At 39.9% G+C, this 15034-nt stretch overlaps 1 protein-coding gene across 2 annotated transcripts in view; it reads right to left on the reverse strand.

The window, feature by feature from the left end:
* The window catches only part of PIGU (phosphatidylinositol glycan anchor biosynthesis class U), a 96405-nt gene that overhangs the window by 65409 nt on the left and 15962 nt on the right, over window positions 1–15034 (reverse strand). For both annotated transcript variants that reach the window (XM_028524733.2, XM_036009733.1), the window contains 4 exons: window positions 13841–13900; window positions 12628–12690; window positions 2862–2971; window positions 562–662 (listed from right to left, as the gene is read on the reverse strand). In XM_028524733.2, the coding sequence (XP_028380534.1) occupies window positions 562–662; window positions 2862–2971; window positions 12628–12690; window positions 13841–13900 (334 nt within the window). The remainder of the gene's footprint in view (window positions 1–561; window positions 663–2861; window positions 2972–12627; window positions 12691–13840; window positions 13901–15034) is intronic.

A 15034-nucleotide genomic window follows, 5' to 3' on the forward strand; every position in this document is an offset into this window, starting at 1 on the left:
TTTTTGTTTGTTAGTTTCTCTCTTTTTAAAAGATTTATTTATTTTTAGAGAGACGGGAAGGGAGGGAGAAAGAGAGGGAGAGAAATATCAATGTGTGGTTGCCTTTTACACACCCCCAACTGGGGACCTGGCCTGCAACCCAGGCATGTGCCCCAACTGGGAATTGAACCGGTGGTCCTTTCACTAACAGGCCAGCACTCAATACATGGAGCCACACCAGCCAGGGCTGTTTGTTACCTTCTTTTGTTCTTTAGATCCCACAGTGAAATCATATGGTATTTGTCTTTCTGTGACTGGCTTATTTCACTTAGCATAATACTCTCCTGGTCCATCCATGAACCAGGTCACAGAAGGTAAGATCTCCTTCTTTTCTTTTGGCTGAGTAATATTCCATTGTGTAAATGCACCACAGATTTTTTATCCACTCATACTTTAGTAATTTTTTTTTAAGTTTTTAAGTGCTGCATTGTATCTTTAAAAAATCCACAGCGTAAGTGTTACAAAACACTACACAAATCAAGGCTTTGTACTTTTGGCAGGCGGGGGGGGGGGGGGTCTTACCTTTTATTGTGGCCAAAATGAAGAAAGCAATGAGGGTGTTGTTGATGGCACAGGTAGACTTGGCAACACAAGATAAGACCGTGTAAGGATTTAAGAGATAGCTGGGGAAAAGCACACATATTTAGTATTAGTAATCCTGGTCAAAGGACCAGGAAGTCTTGGCCACTAGAGCTAGAAAGCAAAAAAGTTTTACTAAAAGCATATTCAAGGGAAGGCAGTTTCTTAGAAATGAGTTCTAAGTAAAAGAGAATGGAGTGGGATTGAGGCCAGTAGGTAAAAGGCACTGAACATGTACTCCCTATTCAGTGCTATGTAGTCTATTGAAAACCCTCTTATTTAATCATTACAGAGATCCTGCAAACTAGCAATAGCATTATTCCCGTTTTGTGCATGAGGAAGCTGGAACTCAGTGCTTACTTAATTAAGGTGCCCAAGGTTTCCCCAACTGATAAATACATTCAAAATTAGGTCTTTCCAGTTTGAAAGCCTATATTCTTTCTACTACTTCAGACTTAAAATTAAAAAATTTTACCAATTTCTCCACAACCATATATTTTAGGAATAGTTATACCCAGAAAAGTACTTTTTATTCACAGCCAGGTTCCTAAACTGTGCCACAGGCTAACCACCCCATTCGAGAGCAGCTTAGATTTAGCCCTCTTGGTAGTCAAGCAGTATCCACCCAGCCGGACAACAAGGACAGAGTAAGTTATCTGCTGTTCAACAAGCTAGTTGCCCTAGAACTTCACAGGATATCTTGAACTTCCACTGGGAAGGAATTAAGCTGAAACACGGAGTCTTTTCCTGAGATGAAAAGGAATGACTGAGAGAATGAATTTGAAATGTGGTGAGTGGGGAAATCTTATATACTCATACTGGATTATTATTTTTATTTCTTTCTACCTGGCTTCCACAAGAGATCAGAGGCAGCTCAAATAAGAACAGATAATAAAAATAACAGTAAAATAAAAATAGAAGTAAAGAATCAAGACCAGGGAAACATAAATGAAAGGAGAAAGTAAAGGCCAGGGAAAGAAGACCCACTGGGTCCTCTACAGCACTGTAATAATCAGCTTCAAATCGGGCTCTGTGTTTCCTGGCAGACAAAGTGAAAAGAGAGACCAGTTACATAATTCTGATTATCAGATAGGAAGAAACATAACAGTGTCTCAGGGAGATTATAATTATTATTTAAAAATAAAGACCTTAAATCCAATACCTCCCAGGGCTGTAAGATTAGCAGTTCTAAAGACAAAGGCCTAGAAATTGTTGGTGGTTTTTTTTTCTCCCCAGCAATTACAAATAGGTTTATTACACAACCTTTAAAGAAATGGCTGCTGCTATTACAAGACTACCCTCAGGAGACATATTAGTCCATAAGGGATTCATAATGTTGTTAAACCTCTGGTTCTAATAAGTACTTCCCACCAATATTTCTGAAATACAGAGATGTGAACTGACACCTCAAAACTGGTGGCACGGGGACATTTCTAAGTAGAAGGTGATGTTCAAAAAGCAGCTATACAGCCATCTGTCTTGAACACTGAACAGGAGATTCACAGACAAGGCAGAGGGTTGAATAACCTGTCCTCATAAGGCCCCTTCTAATTCTGAAGTTCTAAGGTCATGATTTTGCATGAGGAAACTTGTCCATCTTGTTTACTATATATTCCTAAATCATTAATATTCAATATTATTACTATTAGTTGACTATTGTATCTCAAGAACATGAATGGGAATAACCTGAAAGAATTAAACCTACTGGCAGCACTGAGTACTCCTAGAGAATTCTTTTGCAGAGCCTCAGTAAGTTGCACTCTTCCCTTTTGGTTACCCATCTGGGCACATGGCATGGGTCCCTTTGGAACTCTACCTCTGTTTTCTGAACTACAAATCGAGGACTATATTATACATAAAGGATAGAAGTTACTCAAAACAACCACCATATAAAGATCAGAATTTACTCAACCTATATATCACAACTGAAGAACCCTTTCTTTCTTTTTTTATAGAAACAAACAGTGGTTATAAGTAGGCTGGAGCCCAGATCAGCATCGAGGGAAAAAGCATTTGTGAAGGGCTGATTGTGCATGTCCCTGTGTGAGGCTTTGTCCCAACAGAAACAGAATGGCTCTGTCTCTTTTGTTGGCCAGAACCCCAGTTGTGCAACAGAACTACAGCAAATACTTGATGACTAAGACTGCAAACCTCCAAAAATACAACAAACAACATGAGAAAGCCTCATCAGATTTTCCTTGCACTTGTTGGCACTGAGCCGTGTTCTGTCAGAGAATACTTACAACAGGGCCACTTTCAGAGGGATGTAATGCATTTCCATAGGCGTTCGGATGAGTTCAGCCACATCTGGGGCATATTGGTCTAGTTCAAGGAAGAGTTTCTGTTTTTTAAACTGGGGGAGGGGGGAAAGACAAAGCACATGAAACAAATTACTTCCCACTACTTTTAGGATAAAGATGAAAGTCTTTCCATGACCCACAGGGCCCTCCCTCTCCAGGCTCATCACACACTCACTCCCCTTACTTCTCACTTTCTGGGTTCAAACACCATGAATGTGCCATGCCCCCTCTTGCTCCCAAGCCTATACATTTGACCTGGAACAACCTCTTCTTCTAGTGAACTCCCTCTCACATAGCCTTTACACCTCAGTAAAATAATCACTTCCTCAGGAAGGCACACTCACTCCCCTACCATGACTAGGTAAAATCTTCCCCTTACACACATTTCTTACAGCACTGTTCAGTTATAACTTTTTTGTTATCCTAATAACTTTTTTATTTTTTTAAGTTAAAATAGGTTCACAGCATGTATTATTCTTTATATATTTTTTACGTAGCTTAGGTATTTAATAATGCAAAATTTCCCAAGTTAAAAAAGAGCTTCAAGAGCCATCTCTTTTTTTTTAAAGAATTTTTTTAAAAGATTTTATTTATTTATTTTTAGAGAGGGGAAGGGAGGGAGAGGGAGGGAGAGAAACATTAATGTGTGGTTGCTTCTTGCATGCCCCCTGCTGGGGACCTAGCCGGAAACCTGCTCAATCCACTGAGCCACACCAGCCAATACAAGAGCCATCTTTCAAAAGAAAACAAAAGGGTCACCCTAGGAAAAACCCCAGGTTTCTTCCAGGATTTAAGGTAGAGGCGTAATCAGAAAACCTGAACAAACTTTGAAACCCTCCCTTTGATCATCTCTGAAAGTCCAAGTTAAGCGGTGGGAATTATCATCAGTAAGATTTATGCTGCCATTCACAGCTGGGGTTGTTTAGTTAAAAGAGCAAAATTTAAACTAAGGTGCTTTTACCAGAGAAAAGGTGGCTGGCTCAGCAAAGAGGACAGCTGCAGCAGCAGTGGCAGAAGGACAGAGGCCCCACTAGCTAAGGATGCTGGAGTTCTATTGCACAAAGAAGGCCACCGGAAGGGAGTGAGGTCCACAAAGAAGGCTGCTAACAGGAAACAAGGGGGTTGTATAGGAGCAGCCAGAGAGACGGGGCAGGTGGTGGGGAGTAGTGGGGGTGGATATAGACCTGTTCCCCAGGCTGGCAGCTAGCTAGCAGGACTACATAGAGATGGAGGCAGCTAAACAGGGATAAGTAGACTCTGAGTAAAGGGGACAATGTGCCAACAATGAAAGAAAAGTAATTCCTTGTAACCCCGATCTTCCAAAATACTTTAAAATAGAAAGATTTTATGATAGGAGAGTCTCCAGGAGAGAAGAGTGTCAGGCCAGCAGTGCCAGATTCTTTGCTACCTCAGTTTTTGTCTCCCTCAGTATCACCCACACAGCTACCATTATGCCTGGGGCTTATTGGCTCAACATATTAACTCAGCACCCCTAAGCAAAGACAAAATTTCTTTTAAAAATCCCCACTGCATCCAGTTAGAGACAGGAAAGTGGCTAAAATTCTAAGGAAAATTAGACACACACACAAAGAAAATATTAGAAATGTAAACATAAATGAAATTAAGGAATGCAATTTAAAACCTAAAGGTAAATATTTCTAGATGTAATCAGCGGCCTTGACAATGATGAGACTTAAAGCAAAAGAGGTTAAAATTGACCAAAAGGTCTATTACCTTTTTGACCATTAATCAGCTTGTACACAGATGCTTGTGCTATTTCAGTAGAAAATTTTAAATTAAAAAAAAAATCTGCAGGTGGGGTCTTCTTCCTTTCTCTCCTTATCTACACCCCCAAGCACCCCTTTCCTGTTCCTTGGAAGATTTGATTTTGCAAGGACATAATTTCCCTTCTTCAAATAAGGAGCTCTTTTCTAATCATCAAAGCTGTGCCTATACCCTTTTGCATCCCAAAACCTATGGTGAGGGTGGGTGGGAGGGGGGTGGATACTCCATCCTCTGCTGCATTTCCAACTGTTAGCCTCAGCATGTTCCAAATTCAAGAGCCTATCCTCCAAATTCACAATGCTCTAATCACATTAAGGTTTTTATCACTCTCTACCAAACCACATGCAGCTTTTCCACATGAATTCTGAGTTCCAAACAGGAAGCACATCTCAGCAAAGGACAACTAGACTAATGCTGCTTTTGTCAAATAAGGTAGATGTAAAATGTCACGAGAATCAACTGGTCACAATCAATCAGCATTCACGTTCACAGGCTAACAGCTGGAGATGGGGAGGGGATGGAGTCCCCCATCTCTGCATCACAGTTTTCTGGGAGGTATTCTGAGTATAGACACAGCTACATTATCAGGGGTTAAAGCCAGCAAGACTAAAATGCTTCCAGATTATATGATACGGGCCCATTTTGAAAAAGTGGGAAAGATTTGAAGGAAGACATGTTCTGATATTCTACCCAAACCAAGAACAGTTTATTAACATCACCAAAACCTGCCATTTAGAATTAGTTAATTTTAAAATTGATTTCAGAGAGAAAGTAGAAAAGTAGAGGTAAACATCACTTTGTTGTTCCACTTATTTATACATTCACTGGTTGATTGTTGTATGTGCCCTGACGGGGGATCGAACTCACATGCTTGGCTTGGCATACTGGGACGACATTCTAAGCAACTCAGCTACCGAACCAGGGGTTAGAATGAGTTAATTTCTGACACAGTGTAAGTGAAACTCTTATTCTGACAAGAAACCAAATGTTCCAATAGGCTGAATTCTGAGTGTGGAGAAACGAAACCATTCCAAATTTTAACTCCGTATCAGTGACAACAGACGGTCTCAGTGTGCTAAAAAAACAAGGTATCGACAACAGCTCATTTGGTTTTTGTCTCCCTCTTTAAATAGTCTGTTACAAAGAAAAAAGCACAAAAATCTCTATGTGTGTTCAGAAACAATACAAAATCAATTAAAACTATTTGTGCTCTAAATTAAAGGATGTCTCTCCTGTTGACACCAAAATCTGACTTTAAGAAACTAACTGAAACCTAGTTTCATTACTTCCCTGTAAGGTTCTCCCCCGCATTAAAAACTGTTGTAATTAGAACATGTGTGGTGTTTTTATGAAAGCTGAACAGAAACAAAAGGAATATGCACGATCTTAGCAGCATCTGTAGTCAACGTTCATTAAAACACATCTCAGTTTTATATTCTGGTTGAAATCATCTGGCTGATTGCGTTTTTGTTTTAAATACTCACCCGATGATATGCTTATTGATTTTAGAGAGAGAACAGGGGAGGGAGGGAAAGATCGATCAGTTGCTCCCATATGCACTGTGACTGGGGATCAAACCTGCAACCTCTTGGTGTATGGGACAGTGCTCCAACCACCTGAACCACCTGGCCAAGGGCTGATTGTGTTCTTAAATCAGCTACCAACCCTCCCTCAGATATTCATATATATCCCATATATACCACATATAGACACGTGTACATATATATGTACAAACACACACAGGTGGATATAGACATTTTCTATTTTTTCTCTAGTCTGTTACATTAAAAAATTTCAAACTATAGAAAAGTTGAAAAAATTCAACTAAACACCTAGGTCCACCAATTGTTAACATTTTGTCACATTTCCTTTAGCTCTCTCTACACACACAAACATGCACAAATTTTTTTCTAAACCATTTGGAAGTTGTGGATAACATGACCCTTCATCCCTAAGTATTTTAGCTTGTAACCTCAAAGAACAAAGATTACGGTTTACATGGACAATTTATCTTGGAGAGGAAAACAGCCACTGCTAATTTATCTCTGAATTCCTCTGCTTATGAATTTCATGCCTAGTTATGTCATCTCTGGCCTTCCAAGGAATCTTGTTAAAGCTTTTCACCTCAGCCCTAAATTTTCTTCTCTTTTCCACCTTTTTGAAGTATAATTGATATATAACATTGTGTAAGTTGAAGGCATATAACACAATGATTGATATGTATATATACATATATGTGGTGAGCAAAAGTAGGTTTACAGTTGTGAGTACATGAGTTTATTCATTTTTAAAATATATATTATCAATTATGCTATTACAGTTGTCCCAATTTTCCCCCTTAACCCCTCTCCATCCAGTACCCTCCATTCCCTCAGGCAATCCCCTCTCTTAGTTCATATCCATGGGTCATGCACATAAGTTCTTTAGCTACTCTATCTCCTACACTGTTCTGAACATCCCCCTGTCTATTCTGTACCTACCAATTTGTGCTACTTAATCCCTGTACCTTTTCCCCCATTCTTCCCTTTCCCTGTCCCTATTGTTAATCCTCCAGATGATCTCCGTATCTATGGTTCTGTTCCTGTTCTGCTTGTTTGCTTAGTTTGTTTTTTGGATTCAGTCATTGATAGTTGTAAATTTATTGCCACTTTAATGTTCGTAGTTTTTATCTTCTTTTTCTTAAATAAATCCCTTTACCATTTTATATAATAATGGCTTGGTGGTGATGAACCCTTTAACTTTAGCTTTACTGGGAAGCACTTTATCTGCCCTTCATTTCTAAATGATAGCTTTGCTGGATAGAGTAAACTAGGTTGTAGGTCCCTGCTTTTCATCACTTTGAATACTTCTTGCCAGTCCTTTCTAGCCTGCAAAGTTTCTTTTGGAAAATCAGATGATAGTCTCATGGGAACTCCCCTATAGGTACCTATCTGCTCTTCTCTTGCTGTTTGTAAGACTCTCTCTTTATCTTTAACCTCTGGCATTTTAATTATGATGTGTCTTAGTGTGGTCCTCTTTAGTCCATCTTGTTTAAGGCTCTCTGTGCTTCCTGGACTTGTATGTCTATTTCCTTCACCAAATTAGGGAAATTTTCTTTCATTATTTTTTCAAACAAGTTTTCAATTTCTTGTTCTTCCTCTTCCCTTCCAGCACCCCTACGATTTGAATGTTGGCACATTTGAAGATGTCCCAGAGGCTGCTTAGCCTATCCTTGTTTTTTAGGATTCTTTTTTATTTCTTGCTTTTCTAACTGAATGTTTTCTTCTTCTTTATGTTCCAAGTCATTGATTTGATTCTCAGCTTCATCCACTCTGCTGTTGGCTCCCTGTAAATTTTTCTTAATTTCACTTAGTGTAACCTTCATTTCTGCCTGGGTCTTTTTCATGCTGTTGAAGTACCCAGTGAGTTCCTTCAGCATCCTGATAATCAGTGTTTTGAACTCTGCATCTGTTAGATTGCTTATCTTCATTCTGTTTTAGTTCTTTTTCTGGAGTTTTGTTCTGTGCTTTTATTTAGGCCATATTTCCTTGTCTCATTTTGGCAGCTTTCCTGTGTTTGTTTCTATGTATTAGGTAGAGCCGCCCTGACTCCCTGTCTTACTAGTGTGGCCTATTGTAGAAAAGTGTACTGGTAAGTTGCATGGGGCAGAGCCTTAGTTAATCGCCTGGGGGGGACAACCCACGAGAACCAGGTTGATGGAGTCTCCAATATGGTCTCGCTGCTGTGTGGTTCTGTGTAGGCAAGGGCTCAGAAAGGGGACAACGCTGCTGACTGGCCTCTGGAGTTTTATCTGGGAGGGAACTGTCCCCAGCACTTGCTCTAATGCCAGACACTTCAATTTCTCCCCATATGCCACTGATGTCCTTGTAGCTGTTGCCCCATACTAGAGTCCAGAGGGGGTGAGTCTGCATAAATCCTAAGTCCACTGCAGGCCCTTTAAGAGGAGACTCCTGAGAATCCTGCAGTTTCTTCTGCTGCCCCAAAGTCCACTGTTTTTTTACAGTCAGAATTTATGGGGACTTATCTTCCTGGCACTGGAACCCCAGGCTGGGTAGTCTGGTGTGGGGCCATCGCTCCCAGGTATCCCTCCTGATTTTTATCCACCATATGTGGGTGTGGGACCCTCCGTACTACATCTCAGTGTCTCCATGCCTCTCTGTGCATCTCTGCCCCTCCTACCTATCTGGTTAAATGTAACTTATTTAATTCCTTGGTTGTGGAACTTCCATACAGCTCAATTTTCTGGTGATTCTAGATAACAGTTGTTTTATAGTCTAGTTGTAATTTTTGCTGTGGTTATACGAGGAGTTGAACCATGTTTACCTATGCTGCCATTTGACTGGAAGTCTCAGTTTATTTTTATATTATTATTTATTAAGTATTCTATTATTTTCCATATGAACTATAAACCTACTTTTTCCTACTCCTGTATATTGAAAAGTGATTACCACAATAAGATTAGTTAACACATCCACCACCTCATGTAATTAACATTCTTTTTTGTGTGTAGTGAGAGCATTTAAGATCTAGTCTTTTAGCAACTTTCAAATATATGATACAGTATCATTAACTAATATCTCTATGCTATATGTATATTAGATTCCCAAGAAGTTACCCATTTTATAACTAAAAGTTCATACCCTTTGACCAATATTCCCCCTTTCCCTACTCCCAGCCAACTACCAATCTACTCTGTTTCTACAGGTTTGACTTTTTTAGATCCCACATATAAGTGAAATAATACAGTATTTGCCTTTCTCTGTTTGACTTATTTCACTTGGCATCCACATTGTCACAAATGCTCCAAGATGTATACTCCCTGCTCTTAGTGATACTAAGTCCCTAACTTGTTGTTCTTAATCCTTTAGAGGAGGAATTAAGGACTCTTTGAGCACTGATAAGAACTAAGGACTCTCTGAATGAAAAAAAAAAAAAAGACGGACTTCCAGCCAAGATGGAGGCATAGGTGGACGCACCGTACCTCCACGCACAACCAAGATTGGAACAACAACAATTTAGAGGCAGAATAACACCCAGAACTGACAGAAAATTTATCTGAATGGAAGTCGGACAGCCAAGAAGTTGAAGTAGACCCGTTCATCCAGACCAGTAGGAGGGGCAGAGACTAGCAGCCGGGGCGCAGGGCGCGGTGTGGAGAGCAGAGAGAGTTGGGTGCATAAGGCAACTGGGTGAGCATAAGGCATCTGGGGCATGCAATATTGCAGCGGGTGGACCCTGAGTACGCAAGCAGCAGCTGGCAGACCCAGTGAGGCAGCAATTGTGGAGCAGGGCAGAGCTCGCAACCCAGGATCCCAGAGAAGGGTCTAAGGTCCCACAGAGAACGGAGCTACCGCTATTGTTCCCTCTCAACCCCGCCCTCACATGCAACGTCACAATCTAGCAACTGGGGTGCCCGCAGCCCTGGTGAACACCTAAGGCTCCGCCCCTCACCGTAACAGGAGCGGCCAGACCAAAAAAAAAAAAAGAGAGAGAGAGAGAGAGAGAGAGATGGCTCAAACAGAAGAACAAATCAGTGCCCCAGAACTCATCCTTTTGAGCAACCAAGAGACAGCTAACCTATCAGATGCACAGTTCAAAACACTGGTGATCAGGAAGCTCACAGAATTGGTTGATTTTGGTTGCAAATTAGATGAACATATGCAGGTTACCATAAAAGAAATGAAGGAAAATGCACAGGGAACCAATAGTGATGGGAAGGAAACTGGGACTCAAAACAATAGAGTAGACCAGAAGGAAGAAAGAAACAACCAAACAGGAAAGAATGGAGAAATAATTCAAAAACAACGAGAAGCTCAGGAACCTCCAGGACATCTTTAAACGTTCCAACATTCGAATTATAGAGGTACCAGAAGGGGAAGAGGAAGAGCAACAGATTGAAAACGTATCTGAACAAATAATAAAGGAGAACTGCCCCATTCTGGCAAAGGAAATAGACTTCTAGGAAGTCCAGGAAGCTCAGAGAGTCCCCAAGAAGTTGGACCCAAGAAGAAACACACTAAGGCACATCATAATTACATTAGCCAAGGTAAAAACGAAGGAGAGAATCCTAGAAGCAGCAAGAGATAAGGGGACAGTAACCTACAAAGGGGTTACCATCAGATTGTCAGCTGATTTCTCAAAAGAGACCTTACAGGCAAGAAGGGGCTGGAAAGAAGTATTCCAAGTCATGAAAGGCAAGGACCTGTATCCCAGATTATTCTATCCAGCAAAGCTTTCATTTAGAATGGAAAGGCAGATAAAGTGCTTCTCAGATAAGGTCAAGCTAAAGGAGTTCATCATCACCAAGCCCTTATTTTATGAAATGTTAAAGAGACTTATCTAAGAAAAGAAGATTAAAAAAAATGTATAGTAAAAGGACAGCAAACTCAGAATGATTAACAACCACACCTAAAGCAAAACCAGAAGAAGCTAAGCAAACAACTAGAATAGGAACAGAATCACAGAAATGGAGATCACATGGAGGGAGGGTTAGCAACGGGGGAATGGGAGGAGGAGAGAGGGCAAAAAGGTACAGAGAATAAGTAGCATTGATTGTAGGTAGAAAATAGACAGGGGGAGGGTAAGAATAGTATGAGAAATGTAGAAGCTAAAGAACTTATGACACATGGACATGAACTAAAGGGGGGGGAGTGGGTGGGAGAAGGTGTACAGGGTGAAGGGGAGTAAAGGGGGAAATGGGACAACTGTAATAGCATAATCAATAAAATATATTAAAAAAAGGAAAAAAAGACATGCACACACACATATATAATTTTTCATATCATTTCAAGGGTTTTATAGACCTAATAATGGACCCCAAGTAAAGATACCTCTCAAATCCAGATATTTTAACAGTTTCTTTTTGATATCTAAAATTCTAGAATTCACCAGCTTTATGTGTTACTGATGACCAATGCCACATAAAGGCAGACTGCTATTTCTGGTTCTATTACTTGGTAACAGATGTGAAAATGAATCACAAACAGACATCACCAATGGGATGCAGCCTTCTCTCACCCCAGTCCAAATCTTCTCAGTGGCTTCCCGCCAATCAAGGAGGACTGCAGCCAATTTTTGAATAACTACATGGATAGTACGTACACATGGTTAAACTGTTAACTCTCTCAGAGCCAAGAAAAATAAAAATGGTCCCACTACACAATTCCCCTTGGCTATTACATATAGTTTAAAACTACAGTTTACATCAATACTTTCAACAGGTGTTTAATATATGCAAGTTTTCCAATTAAGATTGCTCTCTGCAAGGAAACAGAAACTACATTGGAAATCCAATTTTACCTTGGATACACATAACAATGAGTTAAAAGCTATATTAATTTTCCTTCATAAAAATAGAAAACTGGTGAAAGAAATGGAAGATTTTTAAGGGTCCTCATTAACATAATTGTAGTTCAATTCCATTTGCTGAAAAAAGTCTGAATTGGCACAGGTGAGTGAATATTAATCTACAAAGATTAAGAACACCTTTATCTATTAGTAAAGCTGTCTTATTTGTTTGGGTTTGGCCATTCCGGGGCTGGCTGAATAAGCCAGAAGCTTCGATCCCACTTCTTGGCATTTTAAAACAATTGGGTCCAGCCCTACCTGGTGTGGCTCAGTGGATTGAGCGCAGGACTGTGAACCAAAGAGTCACCGGTTCAATTCCCAGTCAGGCACATGCTTGGGTTGTGGGCCAAGTCCCCAGTGTGGGGCGAGCGAGAGGCAACCACACATTGCTGTTTCTCTCCTTCTCTTCTTCCCTGCCTTCCTCTCTCTCTCAAAATAAATAAATAAATAAAATTTAAAAAAAAAAACCCAAAAACCAGTTGGATCCTCAAGTACACGTGTGATCTTGGTTCTTTATAATAGGAGACCAACGTGCTACCAAATCCACCAGTTTTTTCCCCACTCACTGACTACTTACCACAACTTTATTGAAGTCTTGGATTGCAAAATACAGGGCAATGGCAGTGAGTACATCAGTTATCTGTCAAGAGAAAGGGAAAAAACAGGAAATGAACCCAATTAGTTTTGGAGTAATGGAATGCTGCCAGGGCCTGAAGCTTCTGGATGGTGGTAGACTATCAGTACTGACCTCTCACAGACAGACCTCAGCCCTCACTTTGAGTCCCAAAGACAAAGCCCCTTCAGGGAAGTAAGACTGGAAAATCTGCTCTGTAACTGCAAGTTGCTAAGTTTTCTGTAAAGTGGGAAAAATACCCACTGCTTTATAGGCCTAATGTATGTCAAGTGCCAGCACACAGTAAGTACTCAATAAATGGTAGCCATTATAATAATTAAAGAAGAACCCAGAGGACCTTCTACTTTACCCAGATTTTCGACCCTAGATTAGGCAAATGTTTCAAATTACTATGCTGTCAAAACATAGCCCTGTTGTCTCAGATTCCTGTCCCTGAAAGTCTCATTAGGCTTCTGTTACTGTCACAGAATCTCGTGGCAGAATGATTAGGAAATTGAGGATGCCCTTAACATTGACATCACAATTAAAGCCAATCTTGGCGCTAGAGAAATCAAGGCTACATTGTTCACATATCAAATTTTAAAAGTATAAGACATTGGACCTGGTCAGATGTCATAAACTCCTCTTCATACTTCCATTATACAGCTGACCCTTGAACAGTCTGGGTTTGAACTATGCAGATCAACTTATACACAGATATTTTTCAGTAAATGCCTGTGCTGTTAGCCATCCAGGGTTGGGAGTGCAAGCATGTGGAGGGCCAACTGCATACATTGATCTGCGCCATTTTATTCAGGGGACTTGGGCATCCAGGGATTTTTGGTATCTATGGAGGGAGCAGGGAAGAGGTGTCCTGAAACCAATGCCCTTAGATACCGAGGGACAACTTAAATTTGGGGGGAGTAAAAAGTTACATCATATGCGAATCTTCAACTATGTGGGGTGGGGGCGGCAAGGTTAGCACCCCTAGTCCCTGGCATTGTTCAAGGGTCAATTGTATAGTTACAGTTCTATGAATTCAAATTAAAAATAGGTGTTTGCTTTTATACTCTAAGAAACTCCTAAATTTCTAAAATATATTTTTTTCTTAAAAAAAGATTAAAGACAATACAATTTAAAATGTATACACATTGATTTTATGTGGAAGTTTGCTTACCATAAATACCAATTCAGCATAGTCAATCAGGAAATGAAAGAGGTATATTATTAATGGAGTCTGCAGGAGAAAAACAAACAGGCAAATTAAATCTTACTATTATCAGTTTCCACCATAGTAGGGAGTGGGGTTAGAAGCTATTCTGTCAGCAAAAATTTCTTTCCTACAGTACTGTTCTATGCCAGTTGGCCAGTGTACATGAAGAAGAATAATTTTGTATAACTGGATTATTTTGTACCACTGGGAGTATCTGCTAACTGAGTAAAGGGGAAAACAAGGTCCAACATGATAAATATCTGTTTAAGAATTGTTAACATACTAAAGGTATAAGGTGAACTTTAGTTCTAAGACGTATATAATAATAGCCAAGGGGAACTACACAGTGGATCAAAATTGCTGAACTCATAAAATATATTGGGAAATGTTTTTTCCTTTCTTCTGTTCTTTGAGATGTTTTATAGGATTGGTGTATTTCCTTCCAAAGAGGTGGGAAAATTCATTCACCATGAAACCATCTCAACCTGGGTTTTCCTTAAGAGAAGAATTTAAAGTACATATTCAATTTATTTTCTTATATGTCTGTTTATTTATTTTAGAGAGAGAGAAACATCGATTTGTTGTTCCACTTATTTATGCATCTTTGGTTGCTTCTTGTATATGCCCTTTTGGAAGATCGAACTGGCAACCTTGGTGCAGTGGAATGATGCTCTATCCACCTGAGCTACCTGGCCATGGCCCAGATTCAATTTCCTTCACAGATAAAAACTATTCAAATAGTGTTAAGTGAGGTAAATTGTGGTTTTTTAGGAATCTGTCCATTTCATCAAAATTTTCAAATTTCTTGGCAATAACTTATTCATAATATTTTACTTTTTAGTGTCTATAAGAACTATAGTGATGTTGCTTTTCATTCCTGATATTGGTAATTTGTACATTCTCTTTTAGATCTTAAGTTTTGCCAAATACTTCTTTTTTTTAGGTTTAATTTATTTATTTTTAGAGAGAGGGGAAGGGAAGGAGAATGAGAGGGAGAGAAACATCAGTTAGTTGCCTCTCACATCCCCAACCAGGGACCTGGCCAGCAACCCAGGCATGTGCCTGGACTGGGAATCGAACCGGCAACCCTTTGGTTCACAGGCTGACACACAATCCACTGAGCTACACCAGCTAGGGCAAAGACTTGTCCAAAGATTG

The sequence above is a fragment of the Phyllostomus discolor genome, chromosome 9, assembly GCF_004126475.2.
Source record: "Phyllostomus discolor isolate MPI-MPIP mPhyDis1 chromosome 9, mPhyDis1.pri.v3, whole genome shotgun sequence".
Lineage (NCBI taxonomy): Eukaryota > Metazoa > Chordata > Mammalia > Chiroptera > Phyllostomidae > Phyllostomus > Phyllostomus discolor.